Source organism: Anoplolepis gracilipes, chromosome 4, assembly GCF_047496725.1.
Source record: "Anoplolepis gracilipes chromosome 4, ASM4749672v1, whole genome shotgun sequence".
Classification (NCBI taxonomy): Eukaryota; Metazoa; Arthropoda; class Insecta; order Hymenoptera; family Formicidae; genus Anoplolepis; species Anoplolepis gracilipes.
In genome coordinates this window covers 4,124,780-4,144,765 of record NC_132973.1, presented here as the reverse complement: position 1 = coordinate 4,144,765, position 19,986 = coordinate 4,124,780, and the positions used below count along the sequence as shown (strand labels likewise).

The 19,986-nt window shown below is 37.1% G+C and overlaps 2 protein-coding genes across 10 annotated transcripts in view; one reads left to right on the top strand and one right to left on the bottom strand.

The window, feature by feature from the left end:
* Positions 1-11,033, top strand: part of Tlk (Tousled-like kinase) — a 51,842-nt gene extending 40,809 nt beyond the window's left edge. For 5 of the 7 annotated variants that reach the window (XM_072891458.1, XM_072891457.1, XM_072891456.1 and 2 more), the window contains 13 exons: positions 2,259-2,349; positions 2,605-2,867; positions 2,956-3,189; positions 4,444-4,536; positions 4,740-5,201; positions 5,297-5,500; positions 5,606-5,697; positions 5,819-5,966; positions 6,064-6,175; positions 6,286-6,424; positions 6,518-6,629; positions 6,728-6,835; positions 6,913-11,033. In XM_072891458.1, the coding sequence (XP_072747559.1) occupies positions 2,259-2,349; positions 2,605-2,867; positions 2,956-3,189; positions 4,444-4,536; positions 4,740-5,201; positions 5,297-5,500; positions 5,606-5,697; positions 5,819-5,966; positions 6,064-6,175; positions 6,286-6,424; positions 6,518-6,629; positions 6,728-6,835; positions 6,913-7,125 (2,271 nt within the window). In that variant the 3' untranslated portion in view covers positions 7,126-11,033. Of the gene's footprint in view, positions 1-1,422; positions 2,150-2,258; positions 2,350-2,604; positions 2,868-2,955; positions 3,190-4,443; positions 4,537-4,739; positions 5,202-5,296; positions 5,501-5,605; positions 5,698-5,818; positions 5,967-6,063; positions 6,176-6,285; positions 6,425-6,517; positions 6,630-6,727; positions 6,836-6,912 lie in introns of those variants that run through there. The other 2 variants (XM_072891461.1, XM_072891459.1) reach the window with 2 other exon arrangements.
* Top2 (DNA topoisomerase 2) lies at positions 10,240-19,588 on the bottom strand. 3 transcript variants are annotated; one of them, XM_072891441.1, is made up of 22 exons: positions 19,243-19,588; positions 18,310-18,642; positions 17,973-18,216; positions 17,510-17,896; positions 17,194-17,433; positions 16,824-17,082; positions 16,592-16,761; positions 16,267-16,477; positions 15,592-16,180; positions 15,282-15,513; positions 14,926-15,125; positions 14,561-14,696; positions 14,189-14,488; positions 13,523-13,756; positions 13,271-13,459; positions 13,053-13,185; positions 12,825-12,965; positions 12,657-12,735; positions 12,499-12,581; positions 12,296-12,415; positions 12,096-12,208; positions 10,240-12,015 (listed from the first exon to the last, which is right to left on the bottom strand). In XM_072891441.1, the coding sequence occupies exons 2-22, from the start codon at positions 18,615-18,617 to the stop codon at positions 11,884-11,886; spliced, it is 4,500 nt and encodes a 1,499-aa protein (XP_072747542.1). In that variant the 5' UTR covers positions 18,618-18,642; positions 19,243-19,588; the 3' UTR covers positions 10,240-11,883. The 3 variants fall into 3 exon arrangements, with proteins under 3 accessions (XP_072747542.1, XP_072747540.1, XP_072747541.1); XM_072891439.1 differs by lacking the exon at positions 19,243-19,588 and adding an exon at positions 19,009-19,185; XM_072891440.1 differs by lacking the exon at positions 19,243-19,588 and adding an exon at positions 19,009-19,185 and having other exon boundaries at positions 10,240-12,012.
* Between the last annotated feature and the right edge of the window lie 398 nt (positions 19,589-19,986).

Genomic DNA, 19,986 nt, shown 5'->3' with positions numbered 1-19,986 from the left:
TGGTTAAATAAGATATATGTATATATATATATATATATATATATATATATATATATAGATTTATATACATGTAATATATAAATTTGTGTACATTATATATATATATATATATATAGAGAGAGAGAGAGAAAGATTACAGATACATTCATTTCCTTTCCGCAAAAGATTTATTCTTCGTAAATCTTACGCATGTTTTCTTTCCTTTGGTTCATTATATCAAGATATAAATATAATAAAAAACTCTCGTCTCGAAATAATATATAAAGTCTCACGACAAAAATAAAAGCTCTATCAATCTCTAAATAGATCGTACTGCAAAGTTGGCGCGCGCGTGAAAAAAAATCTAATAATAATAATCACAAACGTAATAATTAAATTAATTAGATTAAACTAGATTTTTTTTGGTAATCGAAAAGGAGAAAGCTTGTTCTTAATAACTTCAACATGTGGATAGATTACGCGATATACATACAATCAAAATGTAGTAGTAACCTTTCTAGAATCTTATCAACATTCCTACGATTTGAATAAAAAAGAACTATAATTATCGTACGGTAATATCTAATTACATTTGATTGCTTAATGACTTTCTCTCAGAGCAAGCGTCCACTTCCTGGGCTCTCCCTTCGATTTCGCGACGACGGTTAGTAAAACGGGCAACCCGCGGCAACCCGATGGGCATAGGCGCATGCCGTAGACATAAGCCAAGCACGTTGATCGGGGGATGAAGCAGGTAGTCGACGCGTCGCGTTGTATCGTATCTGCTTATGCAGCAATACGAGAAGAGAAGACGCGCGGCAATTTATCGCAAACGTGGGACCCAACGCTAGCGATCGCGGCGCGTCGCTAGTGAGTCACACGACGTCACACGCACCGCGGCTGGCCAGAGTGACGTAGTGTGTCGTCGCTCTCTTCTTTCGCTTATCAACGCTGTTAATCGAAGGCGTAGCGCGCGCGCGCCCCCGCCGATATCTCTTTTTCTCCCGTCCCCCTCTTCCTCTTCCTCTTCCTCTTCCTCTCGTTTCTCGTCTCCCGGTTCTCGGTGGCCGCGGCCGCGAACACCGCGTACGAAAATATGTACCGCGCGACACCGAGAGCCGAGAGCCGAGAGTCAGTTAAAACCGAGGCCGGCCCCGAGAGCCGTAGAGAGTTCAGAAGCGCAGCGTAGTGAGTAAAACTGCCCCCTCGCGGTGCGCGCCCGTGGTTCCCCCGATCGCTCATGCACTTCTCCCCGACCGTGCGCCGTCAAGTTCTCGCCTCCTCCCCTCACCCCTCCCTGTACCGCGACCGCTACCCTCCCTAGCCTCCTCCCACTCCTCCACGCCACTCGGCGCTCTCTCGCTCGCTTCCTCCCCCGCGCGCGCGCGCGTGTTGCCCCTTGGAACCTCCGTCGCCCTTCCGCTCCCTGCCTCCTCCTCGCCGCTCTAAGGTCCTCCATTTTGTGTGTCGTGATTCTTCTAAACGTGTATATCGGACATTTCCATCGCACGCCGCCGCCGTCACTCGTGGCAGGACCGTGCGCGAATTTCGATTACCGTTGACACATCGCCGAGCGACGATTATCATGGGATTTCACCATAAGTCGCTGTGGAAGGTGTCGGTCTCTCTCTTCCTCTCGCTTCTCCACGCGCGCGCGCTCTCTCTCTTTCTCTCTCACTCTCTCGATGTATTTCCATTCTTTCTCTCTGTCTCTCTCACTCTTTTGCACTCTCCGTTCCTCCTTCCGCGCCGCTCTGTTCCGTCCGGCACCCCTCATATCCCTACCCTTTTCTTCGCTTCATAAGTCTTTCTCTATCCCTCCAGTTTGTTCCTTCTAGAATGTGAATCGTGTCTTTTTAACAACACACGCGAGTCTCGTTGAGTCTGGTAGCGTCGTACGCCGGGTTTTGCTGTTCGCGCAGCGTAACCTCTCTTGTCGTATCGTCAAGAAACAGTATCGTTGAACCGCCTCACTCGTATACCTCGTACTGTATTCTCGCTCCCGTCGTTGTCATTATCTTTCGCGATCGTCGAATTTGTTGCCGTTTGCCTCGTCTCTGCGTTTTCATCGTATGACTCTTGGCTGTACAATGTGGTGGCGACGTGCCTTACCCTCGATAACGGTCAAATCGCACAGGCGCTCTTCGTGACTATAGTCCATCGCTATTTGGTTGGTTGCATTATTTTTTTTTCTCTCTCCTCTCTTGTGTGACCGTTTTTCTTCCCGTCGCGAATTATTCGCGGTATATCTTTATAATTGTGACGCCTTCTGCTTTCAGATGTCTGCTGGGTCACAAATTCAGATGGCACCCCAAACAACCGTAAACTCTGGTCAGACAGTTCATAGTCAAGACTCGAACATGAGCACTGGTAAGTCAGAATTATATTTCCTTGAAGATGATATGCGAGTAATATCAATTTTATGAAGAATCTTAGCTTTCTCAGTACACATTCTCGTCCATTGACAATTAACATATCTGAAGAATAAAGTTGTGTTTCAAAAAAAGCAATAAAAAAGCTCTTTTGCGTAATAAGAAAATTGATCTCTATCTGTTATAATTATCCACATTAAAGTTATAGTTTAAAGATATCTGACTTTTCTAATAAAGCTATAATTATGACTAGGCTCATCGCATAGTGATAAGGAGGTGGATGCAAACACTCCAGAAAAAGTACCACGGACTACTTCTGAGAGAAAAAGAAAACGTAAGGCTGATGACGGAGGTGGGGGTGTTTCAAGTAGCTCTGTAACAAGTAAGGGGGCTAGATCAGTCGCCGCTCTTGATAATAAAAAGATCAATGAATATTTCCCAAAGCATCATCTGGGCAATAGTCCTATTCGGCATGGTGGTGCCAAGAGCCCCTCTCCTCAACAGGCTTATCCCATGGTAAGATTCAAAATCAATATTACAAAAAATATTCGTACAGCGACAGCTTTGTGATTTATGTATAACATCTATGTTTTCTTGTCAATAGTTTCCACCATCGCCACAACAGTTACTTTCGCCACAAGTAACAACACCTAATTCTTCGGTAGCTGAATTCTCTTCGCTGATGCAGCCACCAAGACCTCATCCTCAACCTCCACCACCTCCACCACCCGTTTCGACACAACCTGCGGGCTCGATGGTCAGCAAGCAGGTGCAGGTAAGGCCTACCAACCTCAATAGGACAAGCCAGGTCAGGCAAGCGAAGACTAACACCCCAAATGTAAGCAAAATCTGGTAATATCTGCAAGCATTTTATAAGAAACTACCCACTGTTTGTATTAGTATCTCTGTTATAATTGATAATTTGTTATAAAGATATGGAGGTTTTAATTTCTTTTAAAACTTTCCTTTATATTGTTAATATCTAACAAAATATGGTAGCTTTTATCATTGAGCTAATTAGAGAGAGAGAGAGAGAGAAAGAGAGGAATAAGCAAAATTATTATTTTTAACTATTAAAGTGTACTGATAAAACAATTTTCAAATTAAAGATTTTTATCATACTTCTTTTACAAAACTTTGGTCATTGCTTACGCAAAAACAAAATAATAAGAGCATTAGATTTTATTAGTAATAACAGAAAGATACCATTGCAAAAATTAATTGATCTTTACTTTTCTTTATATTTTTGTAACAAATTTTGTTTGTAATTTATGAAATGTTACATGTATAGATTAGATTCTTCCATTTTTACCTATATGTGACCTGATGATGGGCATTTCTTGTCAAATGTTTGCAATAAAATCAGCTAATTTTTGGCCAAACTGTAGCACTGTATACATTTGTTATTATACAAATACAGGCTATCTTGTAGTGCCACTCTTTCTTATTATGATACACTTATCTTTAAAGATCTAATAATGTTTTTTACAAAAATGAAAAACTCAATTATTGGTCGCTCAAGGCATAAAGCGAACGTTAAAGGCATATTTTTATTACTTTGGCATATGCACATTTAGTTTTTGGGATTCATTGAACGTTTGCATTTGAGTTCTATGAATCCAACATATATTCCTTGACTGTTTCAAAATAAAAAAATGTACCAAAATTCTTTTGGGGTTGTTTATTAATTAGCATTTACATGAGCATCATTTATATATGCGTACATTTTTGGTGTTTTCCTTGCTGCCTGTGATTCTTAGTTCTATCAGCGTTTGCCTGAGTTTTGTTCTCTAGTTTATTTTCTATAATAAAAAAAGTGTGTCACCACATGTTGCGTAGCGAAATGTAGAAATTATTATGTTATATAATTAAATAGATAGTTATCTTCTTGTCAAATAAATACACTATATCCATGCAACTTTTGCTGGATACAAATTATTGACAATATGTTAAATTACATCTCATATATTATGCTCTTCTGCGTGCAGCAAGGTATCCAGTATTTACTACGAGCAATGCTGACAAATGTATCAGATGTTACGGTAATATTGTAAAATTCATTTATTGTAAAATTATACAAATTGCATTTCAGACAGAACTTACTTGCCAGAGGATACAGGAATTTGAAACTCAAGCCTCTTCAGACTTAGAATTACGTAACAACAAAATTGATGAATTAAATAGGGTAAGTTGTAATTATGATTATTAATCTATTCGAATTTTACTATTCTTATATCAGAATCAAATTATATGGAACATATATTTTTTTCTTTTCCTTCTCTTCTCTCTTAAACATCTGTTATAGAGGCTTTATTTCATTTTGATAATACTATGATAAATGAACTTATATATGTAAAGATATTTATTCCTTTTGAACTTTTGTTACAGACAACGGACGAACTTAGGCATCAAATGGCTAATCAACAAAAATTGATTGAGCAGCATAAATCGCATATAAATAAGTGTATAGACGTTGTAAAGAAGTTATTAAAAGAAAAATCAAACATAGAAAAAAAGGAGGCTAGGCAGAAGTGTATGCAAAATAGACTGAGGTTGGGTCAATTCGTGACGCAAAGGGTGGGTGCGACCTTTCAAGAAAATTGGACCGATGGTTACGCGTTTCATGAACTTGCTCGACGGCAAGAAGAAATAGCGACCGAGCGGGAAGAGATCGACAAGCAGAAGAAGTTACTGCTCAAGAAAAGGCCGTCGAACAGCGAAACCGGCAGGAAACGTAGTCAACCTCAACCCTCTTTGCATAACGGCACCGAGGCGACGTTTTTGAAGCCGGATGCAGTACCTGGGTCGTATACGTGGCAAGAGTATTATGAAGCTGACGAAATACTCAAGGTACATCACGATGCATTGCGAATGTATTATTTCCTCAAGATTCCCTTATTTTCATTCTCAAACTTGTGATAATGTATATGTGTATGTGCCCACAGTTAAGACAAAGTGCGTTGAAAAAAGAAGACGCGGATCTGCAATTAGAAATGGAGAAGCTCGAAAGGGAGCGAAACTTACACATCAGAGAATTGAAGCGTATTCACAACGAGGACCAATCGAGATTCAACTCCCATCCTGTTTTGAATGAACGTTACCTTCTGCTAATGTTACTAGGAAAGGGTGGTTTCAGCGAAGTGCATAAGGTGACAAAAAACATTTCTGTCTGTTGGTTTCATTAATTATATTAATCTGTACAAGTGTGAGAATATTTATTTCTTATCCGTGTCGTGTGTGGTTTTTTTTTATAGGCATTTGACTTAAAAGAGCAACGGTACGTGGCTTGTAAGGTGCATCAATTAAATAAAGACTGGAAAGAAGACAAGAAGGCTAATTATATAAAGTGAGTATCCAAACTATTACTGTTTATTGCAATCATGTTAATTATGATAGGAGGATACTTTAATAAAGATGTGCTTTCTTTTATAAAGGATGTTTCTATTTATTATTTTCTTTTACAACAGGCATGCATTACGAGAATATAATATACACAAGGCATTGGATCATCCTCGAGTTGTAAAATTATATGATGTATTTGAAATTGATGCCAATTCCTTTTGTACTGTTCTGGAATATTGTGATGGCCATGATTTAGATTTTTACCTCAAACAAGTACGTATGATTTGATCATCATTTCACGTGAGCTTTCTGCTTCAACGAAATAGTTCTATAACTATGTTTTTTATTATTTTCAAACCTCTTATTTCAGCATAAGACTATACCTGAGAGAGAAGCGAGATCTATTGTTATGCAAGTCGTATCGGCATTAAAGTACCTCAATGAAATAAAACCCCCAGTCATACATTACGATTTAAAACCAGGTAAACTTGAGATATTTAGAGACTTTATCGACAATAGGTTTGCCGAAAAAGTTTACTTTTATTTTTAGAGTAACGAATAAAGTCTCATTGTTTGATGCTTTTGTTTATAGGTAACATTTTATTAACCGAAGGTAATGTGTGCGGTGAAATAAAAATCACAGACTTTGGTTTGAGTAAAGTTATGGATGAAGAAAATTATAATCCAGATCATGGAATGGATCTAACATCTCAAGGGGCGGGTACTTACTGGTATGTATTTCTTCTTCACTGTTTCAAATTATTTTGTCATGTACTGATTATAAAATTTTATTGGAAATTATCAAACTTATATATTTATTATAGGTATCTACCTCCTGAGTGTTTTGTCATTGGCAAAAATCCTCCTAAAATATCGTCCAAGGTTGATGTCTGGAGTGTAGGAGTTATATTTTACCAATGCCTATATGGTAAAAAGGTATTTATCGCGATACGTACTTATTCCATACGGAATTTGTTGCTCGTTTACGAGTATAATGAAAGCACGAATATTTTTTTTATTTATTATTTTCGCAGCCCTTTGGTCATAATCAATCGCAAGCTACCATTCTGGAGGAGAACACGATACTAAAGGCCACAGAAGTCCAGTTTGCGAATAAACCGACTGTCAGTAATGAAGCAAAGGTAAGGTAGAAAATAATGTATATTCTTGTTTACAGAAATGAGAACATGTTCTACAACGTGACGATTTTTTGTTACAGAGTTTCATAAGAAGTTGCCTAGCGTATAGAAAGGAGGAGCGCATAGACGTACTGACACTAGCTAGACACGAATACCTGCAACCCCCAGTGCCAAAACATGGCCGCCAAGCGAACAGCCAACAGCAACAACAACAGCAGCAGATACAGCAGCAGCAACAGAGCTCGTTCAATATCGGCATGTTTAGTGGTATGAACGCGTCGAGCAGTTCGTAGTGGAGAGGAAGGACTAAGGACGAAATCCTCGATATATACTAATACATGCCAAATTTTGAGCGCTCGGACTGTGCACACCATCTCATCTTAGGGAAATAACGATTACTATAATCAATTGTAAATACTAAAACCGGATACTATCACCGTCACCACCACTACCACCATCACCACCACCACCACCCACCACAACCACCACCATCATCACTACAACTATTACCACAACTACCACCGCCATCACCACACCGTCACAACTATACTTACAGGATCGACTACATAGGACATTGCAAGAGAGATGCGAGACTGGTCATCCGCAAGTCCAGAAGCTTGCGTCTTTCTACAAGCCACGCCACATTATTCAGCATGACAAGAAACAATGTTGTGTTCGTAAATATTCAATTGTATTATCGTTCCTTGTATCAAACAGTGCGCTGACTTGATAATAGTGTTTAAAAGAAACGAGAGAGCGAGATAGAACGAACGAGCGTGCGAACGAGAAAATAACATGTGATAAGTCATTATGAGTTAAAAGTGACGCTTAGATTAAGGGGAAGGGGGGGAAATAGAGTATGAAAGAGAGAGAGAGAGAGAGAGAGAGAACAAGAAAGAAAGAGAGAGAGAGAGAGAGAGGGAGAGAACAAGAAAGAGAGAGAGAGAGGAAGAGACTACGGATAAAACGATAAAAATTCTTCCGAGTGAAAGCAAAATCACGTCGATGAAATAAAGAAAACAACGAAGAATAGGAGAAAAAAATATGAAAAAAACCGTAAAAAGCAATCGCAACAATCGCTTTTACGAAGACAACGTTCCTCTCTCCGTTTTAGTGTGCATGAGTGAACGCTAGAGGATTGTTAAAATTAGTGTGAGTGTATATATTTATACTATATATATATAAATATATATATATATATAAACTAATAAATCCGACATAATATATATATATATATGGTGTAAAAAGGACGACAGACATTGACAGTGGGAAGACAACTGTGGTGGCTCTATCCTCGCATGACCTCCGGCGCCGGTTTCCGGCATTCCATGAATGCTCGGCCTGCGTATCATGTTACTTTATTCGAATATTAACATTATTACCTGTATCATGACTAATAACGAGACTAATACACGCGCATTCACGCCCACACACGAAACATATACACGACATGATTACACACGAAGGAGATTTGATTGGTTGTTCCTATTCTGAAACGAGAGTGGGCTTTATATCTATAATGCCGGAACGAATAGTCCGATAGAAAGAGAGAATAAGAGCGAAGTGAGTATAGAGAGAGAGAGAGAGCGAGAGAGAGAGAGAGAGAGAGAGAGAGAGAGAGAGAAAGAAAGAAAGAAAGAAAGAAAGAAAGAAAGAAAGAAAGAAAGAATTGCAATGTGCTCCCAAAGTGAAAAATATAGGATCGTAGTCCACCACTATCACCATCACTTTAAAAAATCTGTTTTCACGCGTGTATGATTTAAAACTCCACGATGAGATTTGCAGTATCGAAGTGCGTTATGTTTTCCCTTCTTCACTCTACCTCTTCTTTTCTTTTGTCTCCTCTCCTTTCTCTTCTCTCCCTTTTTTTTCTCGTAAGAGTCAGAAAGAGGGAGAGAAAAGCAGATCCAAATGTGTATAGAACAAGTTTCGCGGAAATGGCTAGGCACATTAATTAATCAGATGACAGTTTAAAAAAAAAGGATAAAAGAACCGTGAAACGCTATACCGACCCAATCATTATTTCTTTACTCGTAATTTGTTTTATATATATGTACGTTATATATAGATAATTATGAAATAGAAGACTAAGTTATTTTATCAAGTGCCCTTGCTTTGTATTATAGTCGCGTCCGTCGACGAGCCGTAGCTTCTGGGAGTAAAAGAGAAAAAGGAGAAATGGAATGCGTTGAGAGCGAACGAGAGAAAAAAAAAGAGAGACTGAGAGCGAGTGAGTGTGTGTGTTGTTAAAAGTGTTGCGTCAAGTTGTTGGTACAACGTGGGCACCAGGTATTGATGACGGCTCAATACCATCAATGTGATTGGCAAAAGTGTGGTGAGAGAGGAGAATACAATTACAAGTCTGAACAGAGAGTCTACTACTACTTAGATCCGCTGCTTCAATTTTGACAAAAAATGAAAAAAAGAAAAGAAAAATTGCCAACTGTTCCCGCATCCCGCATCCTACTTCTCGTGAAAAAAGACACGCAGTCGCAAGTGCATTTTTTTTTCTTCTTTTAGCAAAGCATGTTTCTATTGACAATTTTCTACGATATGATTCCGAAATGGCATAATTTGTGTTATTGCTCGATATATGATGGTTTTCTCTATGTTAACTAATGACGTAGATTTTTAAAAATATTTTCGTTGACTCGCGGAGGAGAGAGATGGAGAGGAGAAGCAAATATTTAAAATAGTAAAATTAAATGGAAGAATTTGTCATTCGCATATCTTTCCAATTATATCATTTTGACTTCGAGTTTAATATAGTATGTATCTGTCGAAATTGTTACAACCGGCCTTAACAGAATTGTCCGAAGGTATAAATTCAATGAGTATTTATGTCATATCGAATATCTTCATTACAAATGACAAAGATATTCGATATATTTTGCGACAGGAAGGGTTTTACATTTGTACATATCTATACAATCCCTCGCATACGGGAGAAAATTGGTAAACTCGCATGCATCTAAGATAAGAGGAACGGGGAGGGGGAAGAGAAATTTTTTATCTACAATTGTTTCTACTGCGAGTATAAATAGAAAAAAATACCTTCCTATCGATTAAGCTATTATCACGATCTACACGTTGTCAAATATAATAATAGACGCTTTTTTTTTTTTTTTTTTTTTTTAATCGGTCCTGCGTGTCGGCATAGTCACGATCTTCCTAAACATAAAATAAAAAAAAGAGAAATAAAAGAAACATTGGAATTGCGTCGAGGATGGTGTATGAAATGTTATAGCAATAAATTTACGTATTTGTGTATAATTTAAAAAAAAGTTAGTAAACTTATTAATTAAATATAAATCTCACGCATCTCTCTCTCACGGTGTGTATTACCCCTCGCTGCTTTTCGTTTCTTTTCTGGTTAACAAACATGTTTAACAATGAATTATCGAGTCTAAAAAGATAAAACATTTTATTGATATATATATATATACCTATTTCGTGTATGCGAATTATATAAAAATGAAAATCGCTGAAGATATAAAGTATTGATTAGGCTGAAAACGCGCGTGCGCGAGGGATATAGTCGACCGATTTCGAAAATTTATATAATTGGCTCTCTGTATTGAGATATACTCACTTAATAGCAAGTGCAGGATCGCCGCGCTAATTGCAATCATTAATTCTTTTTATTCTTATCTTACGAATGAACGATTACACAGAACTAGATGTATATACAGTCAGAAATTGAATTTAATGAACACCAATAATCATAAAAGTCAATTAGTTTCCTCAATTTCATATTATATATAATTGCGAAAAAAATATCAATTGTACACAAGAAAGAGAAAGGAAGAGGAACCTAATTATATCAGGGAAATTAATTATAGCTATCCATCTTTTTCCTGACTGTAGTTTCAATTATGATTGTTCTTGTTACACCGTATGGGCTCTTTTCGCGCTCAGCATTTTAAAATCTACAAACTTCTTTGTTACCTATAATTAAACGAGCACGAAGTAAACTTATTTTATTCTACATGTGGTCAGTATAAAGCTAAAAATAAAACGTCCGACAGTTTTCGCTTAACCGATATTTGAGCGCCGCATTAGCCGTAAGATCCGTTCTATGTATATATGTATAATAGACATTTACCGCTGTGTATAATTTTCTTTAGTCTTTTAGATAACCTGAAAAAAACCATATTGTGACGCGTATGTAAAAATATATTTAAAAATTGTGTATATTTCATATTTTTCTTTCTTTTCATTTTTTATAAAACATTTTCCGGGATCAGTATACGTTTCTTTTTTTCCAAGTTTTACCTCAGACAAACGAGATTCTGGCGACGAGGAGTGTAACACGATTGTGTGTAACAATTGTGCGATAATCGTGAGATCTGGAAAGGACTGCTCCCTTCGCGCGGTGCTAATTAATCTATCTATAGTGTAGACAGTGCTGGACGTTCTCTTCGCTAGATGTGAGCCACGTATTTTCTCGTAGTTTTTTCTTTCTTTCTTTTTTTTTTTTTTTTTTTTTTGAAACAAAGCTCAAATATGCGCAATAATTGATATATTATAAATATAACACAATACAGCTTTCGTTAATAGACGACGAATATTTTGGGGAGGACTCAAATCACGCGATGAGATTCGTGTGAATATTCTGGATACACCCGTACGTCTTGTAGCGCCGTCCACAGTGTTTATTAATTTCGCGAAACTCTACTCGCATTTACAACATTATGTGTATTCGAGTAGTAAACTTATATACAAGGTTGTATGAAGTGTTTTTTTTTCTTTTTTCAAAAAGAACACTTCAGAGTTTGAATGTCGCTCGAGTAAATCTCACGAGTTTATAATTTGAGTAAATACTTCGAGAAACATATTTCTTTTAATATGTTTGGCAGATTTCAGTACGCATTCCACGTAAAATTACTACTAGTGTTACGACTGACAATCTCAGTGAAGACAAAATCTTTCTAAATTTCTCTGATTAAACTTGTCTTTTCGTAACGATTCCATCTGTCTTGCTTTCAAAGATTTACGCTTTAAATTAAACTTTAATCAGTCACACTCGTTTTCGACAAATGAGACATCGTTCAATCTGAATCTTCTTCGTAAGATATAGGCTTCCGAACTCGACCGACAACCTTGCGTGGCGGCGGTAATGGCGAATCATCCGTTAGCGCGTCTTCGTCCGAATCAGATTTCTTCTTTTTCTTTTTCGTCTGCTAAGAAAAAAAATTTCAAATTAGTAGACTAAATTCTCGCAAAACAAACACATCTCGATCCAAATTGCTACCGTACTTACAATATTTTGTTTAGTAAATATCTCTTCCGAGTCAGAGTCATCGGACGATTTTGATTTTTTCTTTGCCTTCCTCTTCGTTCCTTTACCGTTCTCGGTTTTCTTCTTAGCAGGTGCTGTAACATAAAAAGAGTACGAATGTAACGGTTATACAGAATACATTTTACTTGCAATAGTTGTCTGACAAAATAAATTTCAATTACCTTTTTTAGGTGGTGTAAACTTTACAGGAGAGTCTTCTCCAGATGAGGATACAGGTTTTTGTTGGCTTGTCTCCAAAGAAGAATTGCCAACTAACGAATCGAATAGTTCTTCCGAAGTTGCTATAAAGATGAATAAGTAATTAGTACTTTTTTAACATATAAAGCTATATATATGTATAACTTAATATATATATTACGCTTACGTGTTGGTTGGGGCGGTTTCTTGCTTGGCTTAAAGTTATCGTCAGAGTCGCTTAGTACCACAACAGAATCTTTTTTCTTGGGCCTGCAAAAACAAAAATATGTAATGACAAACGGAGCTGAGATCAAAATGATTCGTTGTAATATGATTAATACATACACTTGTTCGGAGTCGGAAGAGGGGCCAAAGATGTCCTGACTGTTATCGTCCGAATCTTCATATGTATAATCCTTCTTGGCTGTTATTCAAACAGATTTAGCAAATATTAACGATATAATATGTACTGTTTTAATAATTTTTGGATAGGGACAAAGAAATGATGAATACCTGCGGCTCTGCGAGATGACCGCTGTGGGAGTGGCGAAATGCTGCCGAAATCGATGCTGTTATCACTCTCGTCCGAGTCATTGAATTTCTTCTTTGCTCCTTTCTTAATCGGCTTGAATTGCAACGTCGATTGCTTCAATCCTGTTCACAATGGTAAGAATATACATTGTTATATTGCCTTCTGCAAAATATGTAATATGCAAGCGAGTTAAAGTTCTGCATACCAACCTTTCTTTGCAGCTATTTTCTTTTCTAACTTTTCGGGAGACATTCCAATTCTCTGATCGAGGGGCTTGAAATTAGAATCGACTAACGCATCAAATTCATTTTTCTCCTCCCCAGAGATTGCCTCTTTTTTTATCTGATACAAAAGATAGATTTACAGCAATATAATAATGAAACAGATGCAGGAAAATTATAAATCAGGTATCATATGATAGACTTACCCTCGGTTTCTTTACTATGCCTTCCTTCTTATCCTTCGATACGATGTCTGCTTTTTCTATCTTCTTCTTTAGTTCAACATCAATGACGGGAATTATGCGACGAGTATCTTCATTTTTATAGAACCTCGAAGGCGGTTTTTTTTCGTTTTGTTTTGTTTTCTTCTCTTCCTTCAGTTCCTTTTCTTCTAACTATACAGACAAATCACATGACAATTACTTTCATTTCAAAGAAGAAGAAAAAGATAAATGTACCTTATTTAATTCAGCCAACAAGTTGTCCAGATCCTCTTTCCATAAAGAGATTGGAGTGCGGGCTTGCAGTCTTTTTAATTCCCCTATCTTTTCATCCCTTTGTCGTAATAACTCGTCCTTCTTCTCCTTTGTCAGACTCCACATTGTCATTCCAAGAAGATAATCAAAATTCTCCTTTTCTATCGCTATCGCAGTTGGAGTACTCTCGTCATCGTTTCCTCCTGCTACTTCTTCCTATTTATTTACAATTAAAATGATTGATAAAATCATATATACACATAATTTATATATATATATATATATATATATATATATATATATATCATAATTAATATCAAATATATATATAGTCGATGTGATAACAAGGTTTTTCACAAGAGACAATCATAATCCAAAATTATTTAAACAAAAATTTCAGGTATATTTTTGTTAAATGGCAAAAAGAATTTTTGTCGAAAGATTTATTTAAACGATTTGGAAACTGATTGCGTTTATTGAAAAACCTTCGAGTTACGACGTTTACATTGAAAAAAGTTTTACGCACACTATTTCTGTCTACATTAACTTACTTGATCTTCCTAATGTAGCAAAATAGATAAATTCAAATAAGTATAATTATGAGTTCTTTGCGGATATACGATAATTTTGAAGCAAAATTCTACTTACTAATACTTGCTCCCTATTTTGCGATAGTTTCCAAACTATCACTGGATCCGAATCATAATTGCGTCTGACCAATTCCGCTATCATGTCTTTTTTCTTCTTATTCTCTATCACTAGAGTACCATCGCATTTTTCGAGAATAAAGCGAGCCTGATTTGACAACTTGGCTGATTCCGCTTTTAAAATGCCTTCCAAATAATCTTTCCTTTTGTGATACATCTCCAGACGTAGTTTATAAAACCCTTTTAATATCTGTACCACCCTGTCGTATTTATTTAAACATAGATTTTCATCAAACGCACACTGCAACAAAAAGATGTCATGTTGGTATTCCGTTTTTCACTTACAATCAGTGCCATATTGATATTATCTTACCATAGAAGTTATTGTCATAGTTGTCTGGAGTTTAAATGCTTTATGAAGACCGTCTCTCTCTAGCTCTAATAATTTGTCACGATTCAAGATTACTATAAAGTGCACTGCCGTATCAGTGTTGTACTCTTTGTAATCCCTACGACAAAATACACATGTGAAAAAAATATAAAAGAGAGAATTCCCACAAATCGTTTCATATCTATAATCGTAAATCGATTATACTATAAAAATCAAGAAATATAGAGATAAGCAAAAAAATGTGAATTAGACAGAATAGCAAAGTAGTTGTTTTATAAGTGAAAGATCTTAAGTTCGAATTTTTGTAGATTTTTCTTCTGCTCCTGGAAATTTTATACAATACTTACGTGATAACAGCTGGCGTTTTATCAGTTCCGTGTAACATGGGCTCCAACACAGTTTCTTTATAGGTTTGTGTCCATGTACCAATAGGAAGTTCAGTGATTTCTAGTTTATCGGGTCCGATCACTGATATCTCCCCGCTTATAACATAGCGATAATCGCCACAACTCTCCACGACGCCTTTGAAATTTTTGTAGTACGGTGACTGAAAAATAAATTATGCGACGCTATTGAAAAGTGATAAGCATCTATATTTTTTGTTTTTCTGCGAGAGAAATACTCTGCATATTCATTAAATAGCTATAAAATTATGATTTTAATTTTCTCTCTCTATTTTTAGATAATTTAATATCGATATTACCATGGGTTTCGGATCCGCGCCTTCCATCATCCTATGTAGATTCTCGATAATTTCACGAGGATTGTAGTTCGGAATCTTTGTCATCCATCCGGTGCCAATGCCGTCGGCGCCGTTCACCAATACCATAGGCATTACAGGCACGTAATAGACAGGTTCGATCTTTTGATTATCATCGTATTCGTGTTTCAACAGGGCATCGTCGTGTTTGTGAAATATATACCTTGCTAGTGGACTATGGGAAAAAAAAGAAAAAAAGAAAAGTAATGATATTTATAATTTTTTTTCTTTTATATAAGAAGGTGACAAATACCTGAGCATCGTGAAAATATATCTCGGGCTGGCAGCGTCCTTTCCTCCGGCGAGCCTCGTACCGAATTGACCAATAGGCTGTAGAAGATTAATATTATTACTGCCGACGAAATTTTGAGCAAGGTTAATTATAGTCGCCATCAAGGATGTCTCGCCGTGGTGGTAAGCTGAGTGTTCGGCGACCGAGCCCGCCAATTGCGCCACTTTTACTTCACGTTTGTCGTTACGTTTTAAACAGGTGAACATCACTTTTCTCTGGCCCGGCTTAAAGCCATCGATCATATTTGGTATGGACCTCACATTGTCGTAGTTACTGTACAGCACCAGTTCGACATTGATAAAGTCTGAAAAGGAGACGGTGCGTGTGTCCTTTTCGTAAAGATAACGTTCGCCAAGACCAATCTCCTTTCGTCTCTTTGTCTCGTTCATGTGGTTCATCAACCAATCTTTACGTTGATCGACGCATTTTTTACTGAATGCCATGATAATGTTTTGATCGTCTCTTTCGCCCTCGTATCGGAAGCGTATTCTGTGTCTGGCCATATTTTCAAAGTACTCCTTCGCCTCTTTGGCAGTGGAAGTACCCAAACCTATATAAATCCCAAAAAAGCTGTTAGATTTAGTTCTTTATATCATATTGATTAATGAAATGAATCTTAGATTTTTGAGTAAACACCTTTGTAGTATTTGATCTTATACGTGTGAAAATTTTCTGTGTCTTTCTTCCACGCCTCGAATTCTGGCAACGAGAAGAAAGATAGAGTTTGGCTACCCTTAGTAGCCTTCACGATTGGCGTAATAAATTCTTCAACAAAATTTAGCTTCAATAACGATGGCCAGTTGTGATGGATAAAATTAATCAAGAGACCTTTGATATGTGAACCATCCTAAAAAAAAAAAAAAAAAAAAAAAAAAAAAAAAAAAAGAGAGAAGTTTAATTATAAATATTTATAATAGATATATGTGAAATCGACGCGCGTCTTATACGAAAGAGATTTAACCTGATCCTGATCAGTCATAATCATCATCTTTCCATAGCGTAATGTTTTTAAATCATCTCGAGTCTCGTATTTCTTTTTGTACTGAAGTCCAAGGATTTTGATTAAATTGTTAATCTCAGCATTCTCCAAAATTTGTTTGTGAGTAGCCTCCCTGACGTTTAACATTTTGCCTATAATCAAGGTATCAGTTATTAGTATTTAATATTAAATTTTTACAGTAAGACAAATTCACCTCTCAATGGAAATATGCCATATTTATCTCTGCCTATGGAAGCGATGCCGGATACAGCCATTGTTTTGGCTGAATCTCCCTCAGTTAATATAAGTGTGCATTCCAATGACTTTGCAGTTCCTGCATCATTGGCGTCCTCCAACTTTGGTATACCATGAAGTTTTCTTTGTTTTGACTTGGAGCCCAATTTCTCAAGCTGACTATCGGCTTTAAATTTTGCCCAGGATAATACTGCCTCCACGACACCGATTTTCGTGATCTGCAATCGCAATTCAAGGAATGGTCAAGAATATGTGTACAAGATGCAAAAAAAGAAAAAAAAAAAAAAAAAAACATTTGATGTTTTTCAATGTTCAATGTTCGCGTTTACCGAAGCGATAAACTTATCAGTAAGCGTGCATTTGGAACCAAAACTTCTCGCTTGTAGAGTCATGTTTTCCTTGGTTTGCGAGTCAAATGTCGGATTGTTGATGAGACAGTTGATAAAAATCCACAAGTGATTCTTGATTTGAAACGGCTTAATTGCTACGCCAGCCTTATTTTTCTTCTTTAATGTTTCGATCAATTGTTTAACTATTAATTCGGTCACATGATCGACGTGTCTGCCACCCTATTCAATAATCTTGTTTAAGTACTTGAAGTAATTTTACATTTTATAAAAAAATTGCTACATACAGTTCTCTTACCTTTGTTGTTGCGATACTATTTACAAATGACATTTGTTGAAACCCTTTATCTGATAAAGTAAGAGCCACTTCCCAACGTGGACCACAATTTTCGTATACAATTTTCAATGGGTTACCAACATCATCCTCCTTTCCTTTAATATAAAAATCAACATAATCCTTAAAATTTTTTACTGGAATACGGCTTCCATTCAGATAAACCTTAACGCCCTTTGAAGACGCAGCTACATCGTATGCTCTTCGAGACATTAGAGCTACAATATCATTGTCGAGAGATTGCATTTTAAACTTTGTCAAATCTGGCGAAAATGTGACCTTGGTGAAATCTTCTCCATGGTATTCCTTAATCCTAGGCTCACTAGCTTTTCCCATATTGTTGCCCCATGTCTATATCGACGTGGTAAAAATTATAATATACCAATAGTAATAGAGATAATTAAATATATTGATAAATCATACTCACTTGCTTCAAACATTTCCTGTACTCCTTTGTGGCTGTCTCAACAGTAAAACGATGACTAAAAATATTACATAATTTGGCGCCATAACCATTTCTACCACCAGTCACCTTTTCCTCTTCATCATCATAATTTGACGATGTCAAAAGATGGCCAAATATCATGGTAGGCACATACATGTTCTCCTCTTTGTGTATTACTACAGGAATACCTTTCCCATTGTTCCACACAGAAATAGTGTTATTCTCACTACACAATATTACAACATAGTATTTAATTAGTTATACAATTTATATTGAAATTCTCTCAATTATTCTAAAATGCATTTACTCGATAACTTACGAATCAATATCAATCTTGATCATATCCATCTTTGGATCGCGTTGCTTGTTATCAGCAGCATTTACTAGAATCTCATCAAAAATTTTATATAATCCAGGAACATATTTAATATCCTTCATAACCATCATATCTTTTTCCTTGTCAAAGACCCACATCATTTCCGTTACTGGTTCCACAGATCCAATATAGGTGTCCGGACGCAATAAAATATGTTCCAACTGTGATTTCTTTTGATAAATACCCTCAATGGTCTTTTGTTTAGCACCCGGTTTGCCGTCGCCGGCTCCATTTTCCATAGCTGTACTCATCTTGACGCTCTGTCTCTTCAGATATCTATAAATCAGTGACAAATATATTATAACGTAGAAACTTATAATAAATTCTTTTATAAAAGAAAAAAAATCGGAATATAAAATGTACTTTACAATTAAAACTTTTTTTTTTTTTTTTTTTTTTGTAAAATCACTAAATAAGAGATCAATTTTTAGGCTACGTTTTTGACAATCGCAATGCTTGTGGAATAGTTTGCTGTTGATTAAAGTGAAACAAAAACAAATAATACTGGCAAACGTCAAGTGTAGCGTAGCTTTAAAGGTCACAAACTGTCTCTAACTGTTAGTTTTCGTACTCCAATTTAAACCAAAATTTAAATTGACATATATTTGGGAAAACGTTAGCTCGCGACACAAAAACCATTACCGAAGTAAGCGTCCACGTTGGAGGGAGCTTTGAAAAATATGGCGGGAAAAGGCCGTCATCTAATTGGCGCGGTTCCGAAGGGACGACGACGCCGTTTGTTGTCGAGACGGAGGAGAGAACATTCTCGCGTCCTCCCCGTCGATCGCGCGCGAAAAAGCCACGGTACTCGCCGGACCGCGAGCGATCGCTATCTCGCAGACGATTGCATACAACCCGGAAGGGACGACAACGTACCTTCAATGACTGCGTCTCGACGACGACGACGAGGGTGCGCTGTTCGTTGCGTAGCGTCGGTCGGCGAGGGCTCTAGGGCCACGGGACGTTCATTCGCGGAGCTGCGAATGCTAATTATTGGCATATCACAGGCAAGCGGAAAGGCGAGCGTCCTCGCTGGACGATAAGACACGACGACGACTCGCGATCGGTTCCTCTCACTCGTTCACTTCACGCCGGCGACCATTATCACTTACAAGCTAGAGACCGCTCGTGAACGTATATCGCAAACTGTGTAATCTATTCCACTTTCCACTGCGTCCATCCGGTCCGCGTTCCTTGCAACTTGCTTCGCGCTATTCGACTCGTTTCTATTGGGATTGTTGGGAAACACGATTGCCAACCTTTCGCGTGCAACCTTAAGCCCGTATCAGACTACGCATTGAAAATTCAAGATTAAAGATTAGAATTTGACCAATCGGAACAAAAGGAACTAAAATTGCTTTGTCTTGATTGGTCAAATTTCAATCTTCAATCTCAATTTTTAATGCGTAGTCTGATACGGTTTTCAAGCCTTGTTGGAAATTCTCCTAAAACTGTGACCGAGGATTTCTTTATCCCGATTGGTCAATTAAACGCTACTCTGTCCAATAGATTTTCGAACGCAATCTCGGAAATCTGTCAGAGTTCTAGCTTTTAGCAAAATGAATAAATCTATCGCTTGCAATCCGCAATATCAAAATTGATTATCAGTTGATGGCGAAT